Source organism: Hippocampus comes, unplaced genomic scaffold (genome assembly GCF_001891065.2).
Source record: "Hippocampus comes isolate QL1 unplaced genomic scaffold, H_comes_QL1_v1.1 scaffold174, whole genome shotgun sequence".
Lineage (NCBI taxonomy): Eukaryota > Metazoa > Chordata > Actinopteri > Syngnathiformes > Syngnathidae > Hippocampus > Hippocampus comes.
The window spans coordinates 4,287,970-4,305,108 of NW_017805983.1; the positions used below are offsets into that span (position 1 = coordinate 4,287,970).

The window sequence follows — 17,139 nt, forward strand, 5'->3', positions numbered from 1 at the left end:
TTGCGCCATCTGCTGTTCAAAGTTCAACGTGCTCGGGTTTTAGGGTTGTTTGAAAAGTGTCAACCTGTTTGCTTAGTTGGAAACTGTAGATTGCAGACACTCCTTCGTGAATTCAACGTTGTGAAAGTTATTATTCACATGACCAGCGGGATAAACTAAACTATTCGTGATATTTTAGTTGTATTATTATCATGAAAAGACGTAAAAGTGTTTCGTCCAATCATGTTATTTTGCGCACAGTCCACGCGAGGATTATCTTTCTTTCGTTTTTCATTTCCCGGAAGGGTTGGATTCGAAAATAGTCGAGCGGTGTTCTCGGAAAACAAATTAGAAGTGCGTCTGTGCGCCTGTTTATTTCTTTATTTGGGGACAGCCGCAAACGGACATGTCCATCCGGAATATCATGTCCACGTCCCTGTTGGCGAAGGTGAGTTCGTCTCTGAAGGGGAACTCATCGACATTGTGTTGGTTTGGGGGGAATTACCTGTCACTATGATTGCATTATGGACGTGAATACTTTTTTTTCAGGAAGGGCGTCAAAAAGCAAGTTCCCCCACTTTAATGAATGAAACGCAACTCAATGGGCATCACATGCAACCAGACAAGATTTTAAACGTCACCCCTCCCTCACAGGATGACCTGTGGCATCTTCCCGGACAGCTCCGTGAGTCCAGTTATATATCCTATAGTACATGACATATTCCAGGAACATTTTATGCCCCCCCCCCATATGCCCCCCCCATACACACACACACACACACACACACACACACACACACACACACACACACACACACACACATATAAACATTTCAAATAATCCACGCACGAAGTAAAGAACCAGGAACTTGTTGACTAAATTCTTGTATGCTGACAAAAAAAATGTAACTGTGAATGTAGTAAAAGGCATTCCTATATGAACCAAATTGTTCTTGAGCACCATCAAAAATGTTTTTTCTCTCTTGTCCTTCCCTCACGATGGACAATTTACATATAATCTACAACCGATAATATCTATTTTTAAATAAACTTTTTTTGGTTTGATTTTATTGATATGTCTATCTTGTAATTGTGAAGCCATTCGTTTTTTTTTTTTAATAGTACTGTGCACTAAAGTTGTGTCTCTCAACATGCATGCCTGGAACCCTGTTAGAGAAAAAAAGTCAGGAACATGACTTAACAGAGAAGACATAATTAAGCTACTGTAATTGCTCTGACCATGGGTAGACCTAAAGTCCTCTTCTATTTTTTTCATATTATTTCAACATTTTCAAATTACAGCCATAATGGCGCGTGCCACTCAAATCAATGCAGCCTTGTCACTCGTATTATCAGAAAAAAAGTCAATATCAAGGTACAGTACTTCCTAACATAGCGGCGAACAGAGCTAGCATGTAGTTTTTTTTTGGGAAAAACTTTGAACATTGGATTTGATTTCCTGGAATTTCAACGTACATAATACTAAAAATGGCTTCCTATTAAAATAAAATGGAACATACTTAATATAGTCATTAAAAATAAATGTGGCAATGCATTTTAAATATATGTTTTTTAGGTGCCGAAATGTTATAGGGTTGTACAAAACAAAGCCAGGGGCACCATTGATGGTTGACTTGGACGGATCAAATTATGTGATTATTTTGTACTTATTTTTCTTGACGGGAGTAAAAAAAAAAAAAAAAAAAAAAAAAAGATCAAATAAAAGGTCAATTTTTAAAAAAGGTTAATGCCTAAATTGTCCTCCAATTCTGGACTAGCCCACAAACATAAAGCCAAGCACTCTTTTTCAACTGACTCTTATGTGCATCTTATGCCAACAGGAATAAATCCATCTTTGTGGGATAGGGACGATGTCTCCCTCTGGCTTCACTGGGCTCACAAGGAATACTCACTACGGCGACCTGAGAAGGGACGCTTTGAGATGAATGGCCGAGCCCTGTGTCTGCTCACTAAGGAGGACTTCAGACACCGCTGCCCCAGCTCAGGTATAGCTGAACACAGGTCTTATGCATGACGGACCCCTTTTACAGCAGCATATGTAACACTTGATTGTCTGCAGGCGATGTTCTGTATGAGATCCTGCAATGTGTGATCAATCAACGGAGGAGTGTTGTATTTGAACCCCCAAAAAGGTCTCACAACCAAAGTGCAGACAGGCCTCCAATGTCTGTCCCAGAAACTGAAAAGCCCCTGTCTCCCTTCTCAGACAACATGCAAGGTCAGACATACTTGCATTTGCCTTCAAAAACACGCACAGTACTAATAGAGGTATAGTCAGTCGCTTTAGAATATAATGTCTTGACAACACACTGCCCCAAGTGATCACATAAAAGACTTTTTGAGCAAACAGAATAAAGAAATTTGACTTTTAAATTGATTTGCTTTTGTGAACTTTTGATAAAACTGTCAACCTCCCTGCCTATACTACTCTCGACACACTAAACCCAAGCTTGTTGTTGATGTGAGGATTCGAGGTTAAAGGAGTACGGCAGCTGTTTGATGATGAACAAGGTGACAAGTTAAACTGTCAGCATGTCAAACTGTCACGAAAAAAGCCCCTCTAAATTGTGTTGTTCTGAATTTATAACTCACCATAAACCTTCGCAAATGTATACACGTTTCACACATTCACTATCAATGGCCAGTAAAAAAAGAAGTGGAATGCATGCCAAGCATTGTTTAGAAACCAGCAATGTTACAATTTGAGGAGCCAGAAAATGCCTGACAGTTAATAATGTTGCACCCTTTTTACACCCCCTCCCCCCAAAAAAAACCAAACAAACAAACTGCATTTGCTCGAAAGACTTTTGGTTTCAGTTTTACTCTCCACGGCTGTTCAGATTTCAATTGCACTTCACACTGTTTTCATTTCAGCAGCGGTTGTGACATGTTTGTGACTTTTGTCCCTCTTTATCTGCTTCTCTTTTTCTGTATCTCAAAAAAAAAAAAAAGAAATCCAAGATGAAACTGAAACACTCATAGAGGAACCTCTCAATCTGACTTGCCAAGAGAAGCATCGAAGGCAGGTGCTCAGACCTGACGGTCGCTTGCCAGGTAAGGCTTAGTTTTCTCACAATAAAACACGCTTCAAAGATTCAAACTCGAATACAGCTTAAAGTTGTGTGGGGAAACCTGTTACATTTTCGAGAAGGAAACCCTTTTACTTCCTGTTAGATGTGTTGGCATCCAAAGGAATATACTGTACTATATATAAGTGCGGTGGTACGTGGAGCTCTCTCTAGTGATATGCGAAATAATCATTAAATTTGCAAAACTGCAGTTGTGTTGTTCATAAATTCTGAAATTTTCATTTTTCTGGGAGGCCCAAGCCCAAAAGACTCTGCCATGAGGCCATATAGTTAGATGCTAAGGGCGCCAGCGTCTCCAGGGGGCGTCAAAATGGGTATAAAAAAGTAATTCCCCAAAAGTCCGGATGACAACTCACCCAACTCCCCTTCCAACTACTTTCTTCTGTCGCCCTCTTCTGGCTGAATGTTATCTCTGACGGACTTGATGATAATGGCTAAACAGTAAAGCAATGTCTCTATTTTGATGCAGCTGGGCTGCAAAGGGGATCTTAAAATAATTTGTAGTGATGAACAGCACTCAACACGGTGTCTATTTTATACTGGCCTATTGTGCGCTTTTATTATTTGTTTATACATCGCAACTGGACTGTTCTGTTTGTCTTAGAAGACGTTTTCACCTTTCATATCGAAAAGGCTTCAACAGTTCATGCAACAAGGCTTGGTTAGGACAGCAGCAGCCTGAGTTGCTGCGGAAAACCCAACTGTTTAAGTTGGAGGCACTCCTCAAACCACAAATGGTATCATTCTTTTGGAATGCAAAACGACAGTCGATAAGCTGCCCTGCAGGGAAGCCTCTGTCGGTCTCAAGTTGCTGGGGCGAAACTATCCATTTATCTATCCACCGTATTTTCCGGACTAGAAGTCGCAGTTTTTTTTTAGTTTGGCTGGGGGTGCGACTCATACTCTGGAGTGATTTATGGGTGAAATTATTAACACATTATTATATAATTTCACATGTTATTTTCACATTAAACCGCAAGAGGCCGCACTCGACCCGTGTTGATAAAACCACGATGAGTCTGATGTAAGCGACGTAGAAGAGGAAGCGCGGCATTTCTACGTCCGGAGTTGGTGGAGTTGCTTTAAAGTGACACACAGGATGAAGATTCCATTGGATTTAGTGATTTGGAGTGACATTGATGGTTTGGTGAACTTGTTAGCATCTTCTTTATGCTATAGTTATCTAAATAACTCTTAATATGTTACTTGAACATACCGGGCATGTTCTCAGTTCGTCGTTTATACGTCATGTAACGTGAGCATATTGTACACTTATTCAGCGTGTTGTTTTCTATTTTACTTTTTTTTAAATTGCCTTTCAAGATGACATGTCTGTTTTGGGAGTTGGATTTTATCACATAAATTTACCCCCAAAATGCGACTTATACTCAAGTGTGATATATGTATGTTTTTTTGTTATTTATTTTGCATTTTATGGCTGGTGCGACTTATATACGGTATCTATCTATCTATAGCATATGTGCTTTTTAATATTGATGGAGAGTCAATCAATTTCATTGAATCAATTTCACTTCTTCCCAACCCTTTTCGGGCATGTAGGTGAAATTGCACTTCTGTTTTTTTTCCATGTTGTTTCGACTGTATGTTATGTGCTAATATTGTTGTATATCATTTGCATGTTCGGAATAGAAAAAAGCAACCAACCAACATCTCTTGAATTAAGACCACGAGTGGTCGCTGTCGCTGTAATTACGTCAACATTGCTTTCGTCACTAGGCAGAATGTCCATGAACTTCCAGCCATCCACATTAAGCCTATCACACACACACACACACACACACATATATATATATATATATATATATATATATATATATATATCATGCGCCCTGTAACCTGATAACATGAGAAGCTGTCCGCTGTGGTGACCGCTGTCCCTGAAAGGGTTCAATAGGTATCTTGCTCCATCTTCTGATCGGATCTGTGATCATATTTTTCAAACTCGCTGATCAGTGATCGGCCCCAAAATCCTGTTTGTGTGAAGCCTACTCATTAATATTCCATTCAGTTGTAAAAAAAGTAGTGGAGCTACCTCAACAGTCAAAGGGGACGGTGTTTTTGCTGTTTGTTCAAGGCAAAATGATTCAGTCGCTTCGTAATGGATGAAAGAAGAGCATTGTATGTGAGGGGTGGGTGGTGTCGTAAGCTTTCAATGAACTTGTTTTCAGCGTAACTGTGAGAGAAAGGCTTCTATTCATTTGTGCATGTTTCTTTTTCAGAAAACAGTGATTTAAGTTTTGAATCCAGCGAGAATTTTTACTTTTAGCTATGTATTTACAGCCTGTTGATCTATGTACTTAAAAAATGATTCAGAACCAGTGTTTGCGAGTAATGTTTTTCAAAGTGCAAAATGTTACAGTTTCCTAGATTCCTTACAATGATATTGAATGGATTTTTTTCAAAATAAAATTCCCGCTTTGTTGTTGTTTTTTTTTTTTTTGTTTTTTGTTTTTAATGAACCTTAGGCCTAGTACACCACTGGATTTTAATGTTGGTCATCAGGGTGGTACTTCAAGTACTAAATATTGTTTTGGGTGGCTGCTATGGAAAAAAAATCAAAATCCACTGCTACACATCAATAAATCAAGCTGGAGACGCAAATATTTCTCTGCAGAAAAGCAAATTTAATTTAAAGTCATAAAACAGATGTAAAAGTCAAAGCAGGAAAGAAAAGCATGATGATGGCCTACTTATAAGTTGGCTAGAATGCCAGTGGCTGCACATACGGAGATAACAGCTGATCTGAATGCAGGGTTTGTCATGCTGTTTGCCGTGTTTTAAGATGAACATGATATAATGGTGATTATGGGAGCACTACCAACGGACAAACCTGTTTCACAACCATTTAGCACCACAATTGCATTGGTAAATATACTGCTTCCTTGAATTGGACTTGTTACGTGACCAAGCTCCTGGAGCCTATCCCAGCTGTCTTCGGGCAGTAGGCGGGGTACACGCTGAACTGGTTACCAGCCAATCGCAGGGCACACATAGACAGACAAATAAAAACCCTTCGTACTCCCCCCCCCCCCACCACCGCTGTATATAAAACTAGCATTCCCAATCAAATGATTTGAAATCCCATTCATCCATTTCACCCACGGGGAAAAAGAGAGCACTACAATTTTTTGTTTTGTGTTTTCAATAAAGAAAAAAATAACACTCATCAGAATTGTTATATGTGTGGGAAAAGCAGATTCACAGCAACTGGAGGGTTGGAGGTGCGCCTTTAAGAGGTGTGGCCTTGTGATTGACATCAGGTATATACTGTAGTTATTTAGTCTTCTTGTGAGCATCAGGACGTGAATTTTAGGCAAATGTAGCTGCTTGCGAATGTGTGTTTGACTACATATTTTTGAGTAAATGGCTCAAAGTGCAAAAAAGGAGAGAGAGAGAGAGAGAGAAATAGTCTCTGTTTCTCTCCTTTTTATCCCCACTTCACTCATCATCACTGTATCTGAAATTTGCTTGGAACTCATATTTTGGTTCACAACACAAAGCAAATAAACTGAAAACGCAGCTGCTCATAACTCCAAAACCTTTTTATGGGGAGGGAGCGGGGAGCTCGTCAAACAAGGTGCCATTGTAACTAAATGGATTTCAATGCTTGCAATGTTGACCCTTCTTCAAGCAAAATGTGTGTGCAGGATTTTGGGGCCGTTCACTGCTTCATGATTAACGCCGATCTACCTGCTCATATCCTCAGAAGCAATACAAATTAAAAATAAATAACCCCCCGTCCCAACTGTTTTGCATGTAGCTACAATGATGATACTTGCTTGTGTTTAATTGATTTTTTTATTCCTGTATATGGAGCAGAGTGCAGACTACTGTGGGATTATGTCTACAAATTGCTGTGTGATGACCAATATGAAGAATACATCCGATGGGAAGACCGTGGCAGCCTAGTTTTCCGGGTGGTGGATCCCAACGGCCTTGCTCGTCTGTGGGGACACCACAAGGTGAGCACTGAGTTTTGTGCCATTCAAATATGACAAGTTGAACCCTGCCACACTAATGATGACACATGTCCTCCGTAGAACCGAAAAAATATGACTTATGAAAAAATGTCTCGTGCTCTAAGGCACTACTACAAACTCAACATCATCAAGAAGGAGCGAGGACAAAAACTCCTCTTCAGGTCTCTTTTTCTTCCTATTTGTCATCTTCCTTTTATTTGGTTCACATTGTTAACTAGCATGTGACTTTTGTCAGGTTCCTGAAAACACCACAAGATATCCAGAAAGAGCTGGATGACCCCCTTGCGTCTCCAGCACACTCACCCCTCCAGGACAGGAACTTTCCAGGCAGCAGCCCTTCATCTGAATTGAGTGAGGAACATTTTGAGGTTTCCCCTGATCGTACCTCTCCAGATTGCTCTCCAACTGCCCCTCCGGTGAGATAAAAGAAGTTCTGTGTCATGCAGGCCATTTGAAGTCCAAGTAAACTTCGCATTACTTTTTTACTTAATACTTTATTTCACTTCAATTCCCTCTGAGAATCAGTGCTTTTGCTTTAATTATGCCAAACACTATTAAGGAGAAAAAGAATTATCCAGCACGTTGTTGATATCATGTGTTAAAATTCTCCTGCAAGAAACTGTCATACGTTGTGTTGAGAATAATTTGTTTGAGAAGTATATGGAATGTTTTTTGTGCGATATATTTTGTGCAGGACATTATAACTTCTGTCCATCAATAATACTAATTTTGATCATGAAGTGTGTTTCTTGTTTTTTTTTAATAAATAATAATTCGAGCAGTGTGTATACATTTTTATTTTGGAACATTTCTCAAGTCTATGATAATAGCCAAATCATTCTGATATTATTATTTTTGTTGAGTTGAGCTACTCCCATTGGCAGCTTGGGATAATTTCTCAGGAATACAAAACGTATCTATGTACACGCACATTTCAGAAACCGCAATTGAATTAAGGCTGCACATGAGTTGTGTTTTTGTTGACAGTTGTTTTTGGTTTTGTTTCATGTTATGTTTTGTGTTCTTGTAGTTGGTGTCTTGTTGTGACACCTTTAGGTCTTTTTTTTTGTTGTTTCCACCCGTGCTTGTCAACCCGGTCCCTTGTGTCTTCTAATCAGCTCCCTCAGCCACTCATGACTTGTCCAGGTGTTCCTCATTGTCTTGTGAGTTTGTTTGTATTTAGTTCCCTGCCTGCATGCAGTCTTTGTTGGATCTTTTGCATGTCTATATGCTGCCTCTCAGTTGTAACCCATATCATGGTGAGTTCTGTCTTGGTGGGGGGAGGGGGGCGCGAGCTTTCATGAAATTAGTTTTTTGGTGATTCCAAAGGGCCTTGTTTTATGTTATTGTAATTAAATTATTATTTGTGAGCACAACTCCCTTGCCTCACTGCTTCCTTGCAATTGGGTCCACAACCCTGCCCACCTTAACAGTAGCAACGCCCGACCAGTCGCCGCAAGTTCAGAGGGGGCAACAAGCCATAACAATACAGTATTTACAGTCAATATATTGTTTCATAGGGCGGCACCGTGGCCGACTGGTTGGCACGTCCGCCACATACTAGTGTTCCAATCTGGGCTCCAGCCTTCATGTGCCGAGTTTGTATGTTCGCTCTGTGCCTGTGTGGATTTTCTCCAGTTTCCTCCCACATTCCAAAAACATGCATGGCAGGCTGATTGAACACTCTAAATTGTCCTTTGGTGTGAGTGTGAGTGCAAATAAATGGTTGTTCACCTACGTGTGCCCTGCGATTGACTGGCAACCAGAAGACAGCTGGGACAGGCTCCAGCATGCCCCGCGACCCTTGTGTGGATAAGCGGAACAGAAAATAGATGGCTGGATATTTTTTCATGATTCATGCCCAACTAATTAGAATGTCATAATTACGTGTGGATGAGAAATTAAAGCGTGGAGTGAGTGCATAAATATAGTATGTAGAACACTGGTGGGCTCTGGTTTTTCCTAGCGTGGCAAGCTTTGATTACATATGTTGGAGCTCTAATTTAAAGTGTGTGGTAGTGGTGTTTTGTACATTTTCATTTGTGTATCACCCAGTGCAACTAGAACACAACATTTTTGAAGCACTTTTAACAATTTCAATCTAACACCCAAGGTGTCTTCTGCGCTGGTAGAGCAGTAAAAAATGTTTTGTGTGTTTTGTTCCCTTGATATTTCACGTAGTTCATTTTGACTTACTTTGTTCATTCAGACCTTTTTTTCATGAATGTTATCACATGGGGAGTAGTTTCAGGGGACTAAATCAAACAGGAGTGGAAGGACTCATAGTAAGGGTGTTATGTGCTCTTATCACATGTGCTTGACTAACATGCTATGGCGAATTGAGGTCTTTTTAAAAGGAGTCATTATCCAGCCTTCTCTTTTCACTGGTTAACTTCTCTTGGTGCTTTTTTTTTTCCAAATCTAATTATCTCTATCTGAGGTGGGACGGGGGCCACTCTAATCACCACTGGTATCGATCTACAGGTCTTATACTGACGGTCTTAAAATGGTTCTCGAGGAATCCAGTGTTAATTTTCGTGAGGCGCCGTCATCCATTTCCTTCTCCGGATCCGGCTTTTTGGCCACCTACGAGTTGGGAGTTGCCCAGTGCTTTGTCAATAATGCGCCGTGGCTACTGCGCAAAGCACCGTCTATTCTTGGCGCCTCAGCGGGGTCTTTGGTTGCTGCTGCTGTTGCCTGTGAAATAGACCTGAGTAAGTGGTTCCCTCTTTTCTGACGAATATGCTTTGAAATTATTTCAATGAATCTTTCCGAATCCCGCGCCCAGTTACGATGCGAAACGAGATGCTCAACTTCGCTAGAGCGATGAAGGCCTTCACACTTGGACCATTCAACCCTTCTGTTGATATTCTACACTGGTTAAAATACATCTTGCACAAATACCTTCCCTCTGATGCCCATCTCCTCGTAAACGGTCGTCTCGCTGTGGCTGTGACCCGCCTGGATGATGGCGAGTACACCGTAATAACGGAGTACCGGTCCAAAGATGATGTCGTACAGGTGAAGTGGACTATAGGTTAAACGGATTGATTCTTTGCCTTTCAAAAAAATAAAAGTCCTTGATTTGTGCATTTCTAATTCCCATTCTCGACTTCAGGCTCTGCTTTGTAGCTGCTTTGTTCCAGGATATTGTGGCATGCTGCCTCCCTCCCTCAATGGAGTAGTGAGTATTTGACTGCATTGAGGGAAAAAAAAAAATCCTGTTGTGTTGGTCCTATCATGTTTCTGTGCTCGTATTTTCCAGCACTATATGGATGGAGGTTTCAGCCAGATGCAGCCAGTTCTGGCGCTACCCTGCCGTACTTTAACAGTGTCTCCCTTTTCCGGAGAGACGGACATCTGTCCGCGAGACAAGCCCTGCATGTTGGACATGGTGGTGACGGGAGTAACCTTGAAAGGCAACTTGGCCAACGGTCTAAGGTTCTGGAATGCGCTCTACCCCCTAAAGCCAGATGTGAGTGTTTTCATGTCGGTGGATTGCTGATTAATGCTGATCCCTTTCCGTGCCCCGAGCGGAATGGTAGCTACCAGTGTAAATAATTAACATGACCGTTCCCTTTACTTTGAACCTCATGATACAACTCGGGCTGGAGTTTTTTTTTTATTGACAATGCTTCCAAACATGTGTGTGTTCAGACTGTGGAGCAAGCTTATCACAGTGGCTACAAAGATGCCTTTCATTTTCTTCTGAGCAATGGTTGGTCAACTACATCTTGAGGAAAGCACACACATGCAGAAGCTGTTCTTTTATTTAGGGTTCATGATAGCTCATCTCCATTTTACTGTCTTTTCTTTCACTGTACGCAGAGCTTCTCCCAAACATGACAATGATCACACTTCCTCAAGAACTAGAGAGCGCTCGCTGCCGTCGCACTAAAACTCCTAAATTACCAGAGACTACTCCAGAGGAGAAGGAGAAGGAGAAGGAGAAGGAGGAGGAGGATGATGATGAAATGGGGACAACAGCGTCGTCTTTTTTCCAAGGCAACCAAAGCATGCAGATGAGCACTTCTGCCGAGCTTCAATCTCCAGCTGCGGAACGACCCCTCTCATTTGATACAGCAAAGAATGGTGTGCACGGCACTCTTGCTTTCCACTTAGCTCAGCCGCATTCAGGAACACTCCAGTCAAATGTAATATTTGTGCGACAGTTCTGATGGGCAATATGACAATGTATGGGAGCATGCTTGGCCCTTCCGGATTCTTGACCGACTTGGTGCTACCGATGGTACTGATGTTGCAGACTCTGGTTGAGACCAAGGAAATGTAAGATCACGTGATTTTTACTATCACTATTAACTTTTATTGACACAGTAACTTGATTTCTTTGAGAAGGGGAGTTGGTCAGGGAGAATGTTCTCCTCACATTTTAACACTTAACCCTTTAGGTGCCATTTCCCCCCCCGTCCCCCATCAAATACTGAGCTTTGAGGTTTCCAAACGGTTGTGGCGTGAAGGGTGAGAGAGAAAGGCGAACTGTAAATGTTGCTACTTAGAGTTGAGTGGCATAATACGCAGGTAGTTTGCTTGGAATGGGTCCTTCATTTCTACATCAAACGCTGAAATATTTTAGGTTGTGAACATGATCATTGAGGAATTCCGTCCTGATGGCTGACATGTGAATGACATCTTATTGCTCTTGTACCTTGTGATGCATTTACCATAAAATCTTTGAGCATTGAATGACCTTGATCCACTTTATTTGCCCTTGCTATGCAGATTCTGGTTGCTGTCCCAAAGGACTCCAGCGGTGGCGTTTTGGGCTTGGTGCAGCCTGAGACAGTTTACGATATTCTTTTTTAGTATCCTCTTCTTTACCGTAACTAAGAACTTCAAGAACAGGTTTGACATCTTGATTGAATGTCCATCAGAATCAGTCATTGTTTTATACTTTTCAAATTAAAATGTGTACTAATGTTTCCTGTCTGCTCTGGTCTACCATGCAGGGTGTTGCCCATCATTTTGAAGTTTGTGGTGACGAAACAAGCTCAAAATGAGGTTCCGCTAAAGCTCAGTTGCCCTCCACGTCACAAGGAGCTGTCCCGACCTGAAAGCGTCAGGTTCGGAGGTTTGCGGTCCAAACCTCCTTTACGGGCGTTGTAACATGTCAATTAAAATGCTTCAAGACTTTTTTAAACAAAGCTCATTGACAAATCTGTGCGCTGAACTTGTCACACGTGTAAATGCAGATCTTGGACGTGTGTGTGTCTGAAGCAGCCGAAAGATTGAGTTTATTCTTTTGCAAAAGAAGGCTTCGTTTAAGCAAATTGTGCAGAAAATATTTTTTGATTTCCTTGCACTTTGTGTTGTCCAGCAATTTCTCTTCACATCCTTGCCAAGAGACTTCCTACCTTGTGTTAATTCCTAAATGCCCGTGTAGTTTTCTCGAGCCATTATGTGACTAATTGCAAGATTAAATCAACCCAAATCGGTTTTCATGCTTGAGCTGTTGAAAGTTAAACTACCAAACGTGCAGCCATGTACAGTAAATTCCAAAGCCGCCTGATAAGTTTCAGTGTCAGACACTCAAAATTTCTTTCACAAATGCATTAAGTGAAATATGTTGAGGTTGTAATGATTATATTGATATTGTAGCCTGGGTTGAAAAGGTTGAGATTTGGTGCGGAAAACCTTTTGCTTCTGTTCGGGTAATGAGGGGTCCCCAATATCCCCCACCCCCATATGCACGAGGATACCTGTCTAAGTGCTCAATGAATGTATGTAATTGTGCTTGTTATCCCATGAACTATTTTAGCATGTGCTGATATGGAGTGTTGCATACTATCAATAAAGCCATGGCTAGTAGCCCCACACTTGAATATTTCATCACCTTTTTTGCCATGAATTACACATTGACATGTCATAAAAATGTTCTTTTTAGAAGGGGGGGGGCGGTCGACACAATTTATCTGCATTGCACAGGTCCTATATAAGAACTGGACAGATTTTTCAAAGCAGGTATTATATGGTCTCACACTCTGATTTGTATTGGGCATCAGCCATGATGCAACTTCTGCATTTCTAACACTATTACCCAGCTGCTTGCCAGTCACACCCATTCAAAGGCAAACGGAGTCCAACCGTAGCTCACATTCGCATGCAGGTCCCCACTTCAATTTTTATTTTTTTTAGAATAGTTTTCCTGTACAATATGCATTTAAATGTAGTTGCATAAGATAGCCACTGAGTGGAGTATTGAGCACAAAGCAGGAAAAGAGTCTTGTAGGTGTTAAAGCTTGGTGTATATTTTTCCAAACTCTTTACCAGGTTACGCTTCAAGCAGATGTAAAAATTGCAACTCAATTGCCCTTTGTTTTTATGCCTAATTTTTGTCAATATCATGACTAATGCATTTTGAGGTACAATGAGGTTGTTGACCTACAGATGCTCTGCAAGGATATCCTGTTCCACTGCTTACCTCTTCAGCCCTTTCCGAATGGATGAATGAATGTGTTGGCACTGTTTTGCAACAGACTGTTTGCTATCTGTAACACGGTTGGCCTATTACCTGCTGGTGGATCCTCTTATATAATGACCGTGGACGGATGATACGGATAACACGCACATCTGTTGCTTCTCTATGTAAGCCATTGATCCAGCCAGTCAGCCGGAAAGCAGCTGCTTTTGTAAAGTGTGTGTGTGTGTGTGCGCGCGCGCGCGCATGTGTCTTGACTACTCTATATGCAATGTCAAGTGGAGAAAAAAAACAATCTGGTGCTATATAATTTGAAGGTTTTCAATGACACGGTGGTGAAGGAAAAAGTCACTGTCTGGTTTCCACCGTTCAATGATTTCAATGGGAAATCAGACCATGAGAATATGAGCAAGGTTACGAGAGTGAGAATGAAACCCTACTTTGAGACCCAAACAATAATTCGAAACCACACTTTGGCTAATCCTGCCATCACACATTTTGACTGTTGTATCTCTCATTCATAGCGGAAACGGGGGCGGGGGAGATCTACATTGTGACGTGTTCATAAGATTCGAACCCCACAACCTTCGGGTTGAGAGCTGACCACTCTGTTACCTGAGGCCTATATATAAAAATGTAGCCAATCAGAATCATCTTTATTAGCCAAGTATGTAAAACACACAAGTAATTTGTCTCCGGTAGAATGAGCTACCCTAGTATTGCAATAACAAGCAGCTACGATAAACAAAGACATGACATAAGTTGCGAAAGACTTTCCGTAATGTAAGGGTACCATTGTGCAGTAGTACCGCCCAAAGACAGCTTGTGTGACATTGTGCAGACTCATCGAGAAGAGATAAAGTGATCAGTGGTGCAATACGGCACGATGAAGGTTGGTGCAGTTGGTGCAGATAATCGTTGCACCATTTTTTAAAATGACCAATACTGGTAATCAAGATAAGAAAACCTTTATTTGTCTCACAATGGAGAAATTTGCAACTTTTGGTGTGCAAATTATACAAAAGTCCTTGAGCTCTTTCAAGTGTCTGGTGCTGTGGACTATTGATCAATGACAATTGTTCAAGTATGTAGGAAGCTGCAGCTACAATGAGCAATGCAGTAATACTGTGCCACAGGGGTGTGCAAAATTTGCAAAGAGACTACTATAGATTTGAGTCACCGTTTAGGGGGTTAATTGCGAGATGGAAGAAGCTGTCTGCTGGTTTTGGTGCCCATGGTTCGATAGCGCGTACCTGAGGGGAGTAGCTAGAAAAGGTGGTGGGCAAGGTGTGGGGGTCCAGTAGGATTTTCCGTGCCCTTGTCTTGGTTTTTGTGGTGTGCAAGTCCTCGAGAGTCTGTAGGGCGGTAGCAATGATTTTTTTTTTCTTTTTTTCTGCAGGCCTAACTGTCGGTTGTAGTTGGATTTTGTCCTTTTTGTGGCAGCCTCAGGACTACATCCTCTGTTGGGCCATTTTCAGGATGGAGTCTCGACGGTTGACACATGGAAGTTGGACAATGTGAGGGACAGGCAGCTATGGCGAAAGATGTTTCCCGAAGTCGACGATCATCTCTACAGTATTGTGCGTCTTCAGCTCCATATTGTATTGGCTGCAGCAGAGCGCCAGCTGCTCCACTTAATATCGGTATGCAGACTCGTCGCCATCTTTGATGAGGCCGATGATTGTGGTGTCGTCTGCGAACTTTGAGCTTGACGGCTGGGTGCGTTGAGGTGCTGTTGTTCGTGTAGAAGGAGAAGAGCAGCGGAAAGAAGGATGCATCCTTGAGGGGGGGCGGCAGTGCTGATGGTGCGTGATGATGATGATGTCCTTTCCAGCTTAATCTGTTGTGTCCTTCCTCACAGGAAGCTGAGGATCCACTGGCAGATCATAGGGGACACACACTGAGCTAGAGAAACTTAGAGGTGAGGAGTTCCAGGATGATGATGATGAATGCAGAGCTGAAGTCCACAGAAGTCCAAAAATGTGATCAAATCCTGATTCACTTTATGTAAGGTACTCTTCAGTCTTCTTCAACCCAACTACATGATTGCAATTTACCCAATTAAAGTGGTTGTAGATTGTTACCCCGCATTTATTGGGCAGCTTCTTTAGATTTTTTTTTTTTTTTTTTTTTTTTTAAATGTAGGTAGACTGGGTGTTAAATTTTTTTCTGGGTGACACTTATTGATATAAAATAGGTATAGGTGTAATTAATCCTTTATTTTAGAATTCTTTTACTGACGATAATCAGCCAAATTTTACATGGCTTACACGAGTTATAGTTCCCACACTCCAAAATCGTTTTTTACAGTCTAGCAAGGGCTTTGTGCAAGTGCTTAAGTCACCCAATCGATTGAACATCTGAAATATTCTCATTAATCACATGACCTCAAAAAAAAGATTGTCTACAAGTGATAAGGAATGACATTTGCTTGCACTTTGCTCGGATTTCATGGACCCCACACATCACTAATATGAGACAGCAAAACCATGAACAAGCCATTGATTCAGAAAGAAAAGAAAGGTGTCAGGAATTCATTTTCTTTCATCTGTAATTATAATAGACTGCACATTCATTTCGGTAATGTAGCATGCATCATTACTGACATGTTAGAGCCGAAACATTAATAATTAAATAAGAGCATGATGTCAGAATATCAAATTGATCATTTCATAGTGATTATACTGAATACAAGGATATATTTAAAACTTATGACAGTGAGAACTTTTAAACACGCGATACTACAAAAATTTGGGTCTGGAACATTACGATTTTTTTGTTTTTTTTCCAGTCTTGTGGAATACAAGACTGGAAAAAAAACTAAAATCACACGCTTCACTGGAAACTATAATTCTGCTCTCATACATGCAAGCTTGTGTTTGTGTGTATTTTACCCTCTGATTACACTTGAGAGGGAGGGTGGAGGCATTAAAGCCATGTTATGTGCTTGGTGATGCATAAAGCCTTACTTATGCCATTAACCCTTCATGTATGGCAGGAGATGGGCAATACTGCACATTAAAGTGCTTGTTTGCACGTGACGATATTTATGGCTATCTTGGTGAGCACCAAATACGTTTTAATGTGATGGACAATTTGGATGGGCCCCAAATTGTCATCCTTTTCTCTACATTCTTGCTTGATCAAGTGACTTTGGTGATGTTCATTCTGAACTCAGTGACCTGGTGCTGTTGAGGGAATTACTGGGTGTTGCATATGACCAAAAAAATAAAGCAGTGATTACTGAGAATCCAATATCTCGATTTTTTTTTCCCCCAGCCCACAGCAATATCATGATGTTCGATGCACTAAAATAGGGGGATGTGACTGTGCAGTTCATAAATAAAGACTTTAGTTAGAACTGAGTAAAACCAGAACAAAAAAGAGGAAAATGTGGTCTAAAATGTGTTGCTTTGGGAGTCTCCGAATGCATGTGACCTACCCTGACTGTTTGTTTATCCATCTTGAAGTTGGGTAATCTGTGAGGTCCGACAGGGATAATTCTCATTAATCCTGTTCACGCAATCAGTGAAACAGATGTCAGATTTTACTGGGGAGCACCATTTACATTTTAATGAATATATATATATATATATATATATATATATATATA

The 17,139-nt window shown here is 41.0% G+C and overlaps 2 protein-coding genes across 9 annotated transcripts; both read left to right on the top strand.

Annotated features, from left to right (window-relative positions):
* The first annotated feature begins 36 nt into the window (after nt 1–36).
* etv7 (ETS variant transcription factor 7) lies at nt 37–7,866 on the top strand. 6 transcript variants are annotated; one of them, XM_019891586.1, is made up of 8 exons: nt 37–427; nt 529–664; nt 1,821–1,985; nt 2,060–2,218; nt 2,944–3,054; nt 6,927–7,072; nt 7,195–7,251; nt 7,326–7,486. In XM_019891586.1, exons 1-8 carry the CDS (start codon nt 386–388, stop codon nt 7,365–7,367), a joined length of 858 nt encoding a protein of 285 aa, XP_019747145.1. In that variant the 5' UTR covers nt 37–385; the 3' UTR covers nt 7,368–7,486. The 6 variants fall into 6 exon arrangements, with proteins under 6 accessions (XP_019747145.1, XP_019747139.1, XP_019747141.1 ...); XM_019891580.1 differs by having other exon boundaries at nt 42–427; nt 7,151–7,251; nt 7,326–7,866; XM_019891582.1 differs by having other exon boundaries at nt 42–427; nt 2,947–3,054; nt 7,151–7,251; nt 7,326–7,866.
* Nucleotides 7,867–7,895: 29 nt separating this feature from the next.
* On the top strand, nt 7,896–12,924 carry pnpla1 (patatin-like phospholipase domain containing 1). 3 transcript variants are annotated; one of them, XM_019891577.1, is made up of 11 exons: nt 7,896–8,349; nt 9,575–9,804; nt 9,879–10,111; nt 10,209–10,274; nt 10,356–10,565; nt 10,748–10,808; nt 10,919–11,015; nt 11,046–11,182; nt 11,263–11,377; nt 11,831–11,953; nt 12,058–12,924. In XM_019891577.1, the coding sequence occupies exons 2-11, from the start codon at nt 9,597–9,599 to the stop codon at nt 12,212–12,214; spliced, it is 1,407 nt and encodes a 468-aa protein (XP_019747136.1). In that variant the 5' UTR covers nt 7,896–8,349; nt 9,575–9,596; the 3' UTR covers nt 12,215–12,924. The 3 variants fall into 3 exon arrangements, with proteins under 3 accessions (XP_019747136.1, XP_019747138.1, XP_019747135.1); XM_019891579.1 differs by having other exon boundaries at nt 11,049–11,182; XM_019891576.1 differs by having other exon boundaries at nt 10,919–11,182.
* The last annotated feature ends 4,215 nt before the right edge of the window (nt 12,925–17,139 follow it).

Bases quoted from the DNA above. Each gene is read 5' to 3' on its own strand.
- pnpla1 (XM_019891576.1), top strand. From the start codon at position 9,597: ATGGTTCTCGAGGAATCCAGTGTTAATTTTCGTGAGGCGCCGTCATCC. The intron at 9,805-9,878 runs GTAAGTGGTTCC...TCCCGCGCCCAG, and splicing joins TGCCTGTGAAATAGACCTGA to TTACGATGCGAAACGAGATG. The intron at 11,954-12,057 runs GTTTGACATCTT...TCTACCATGCAG, and splicing joins ACTAAGAACTTCAAGAACAG to GGTGTTGCCCATCATTTTGA.
- etv7 (XM_019891580.1), top strand. From the start codon at position 386: ATGTCCATCCGGAATATCATGTCCACGTCCCTGTTGGCGAAG. The intron at 1,986-2,059 runs GTATAGCTGAAC...GATTGTCTGCAG, and splicing joins ACACCGCTGCCCCAGCTCAG to GCGATGTTCTGTATGAGATC. The intron at 3,055-6,926 runs GTAAGGCTTAGT...CTGTATATGGAG, and splicing joins ACCTGACGGTCGCTTGCCAG to CAGAGTGCAGACTACTGTGG.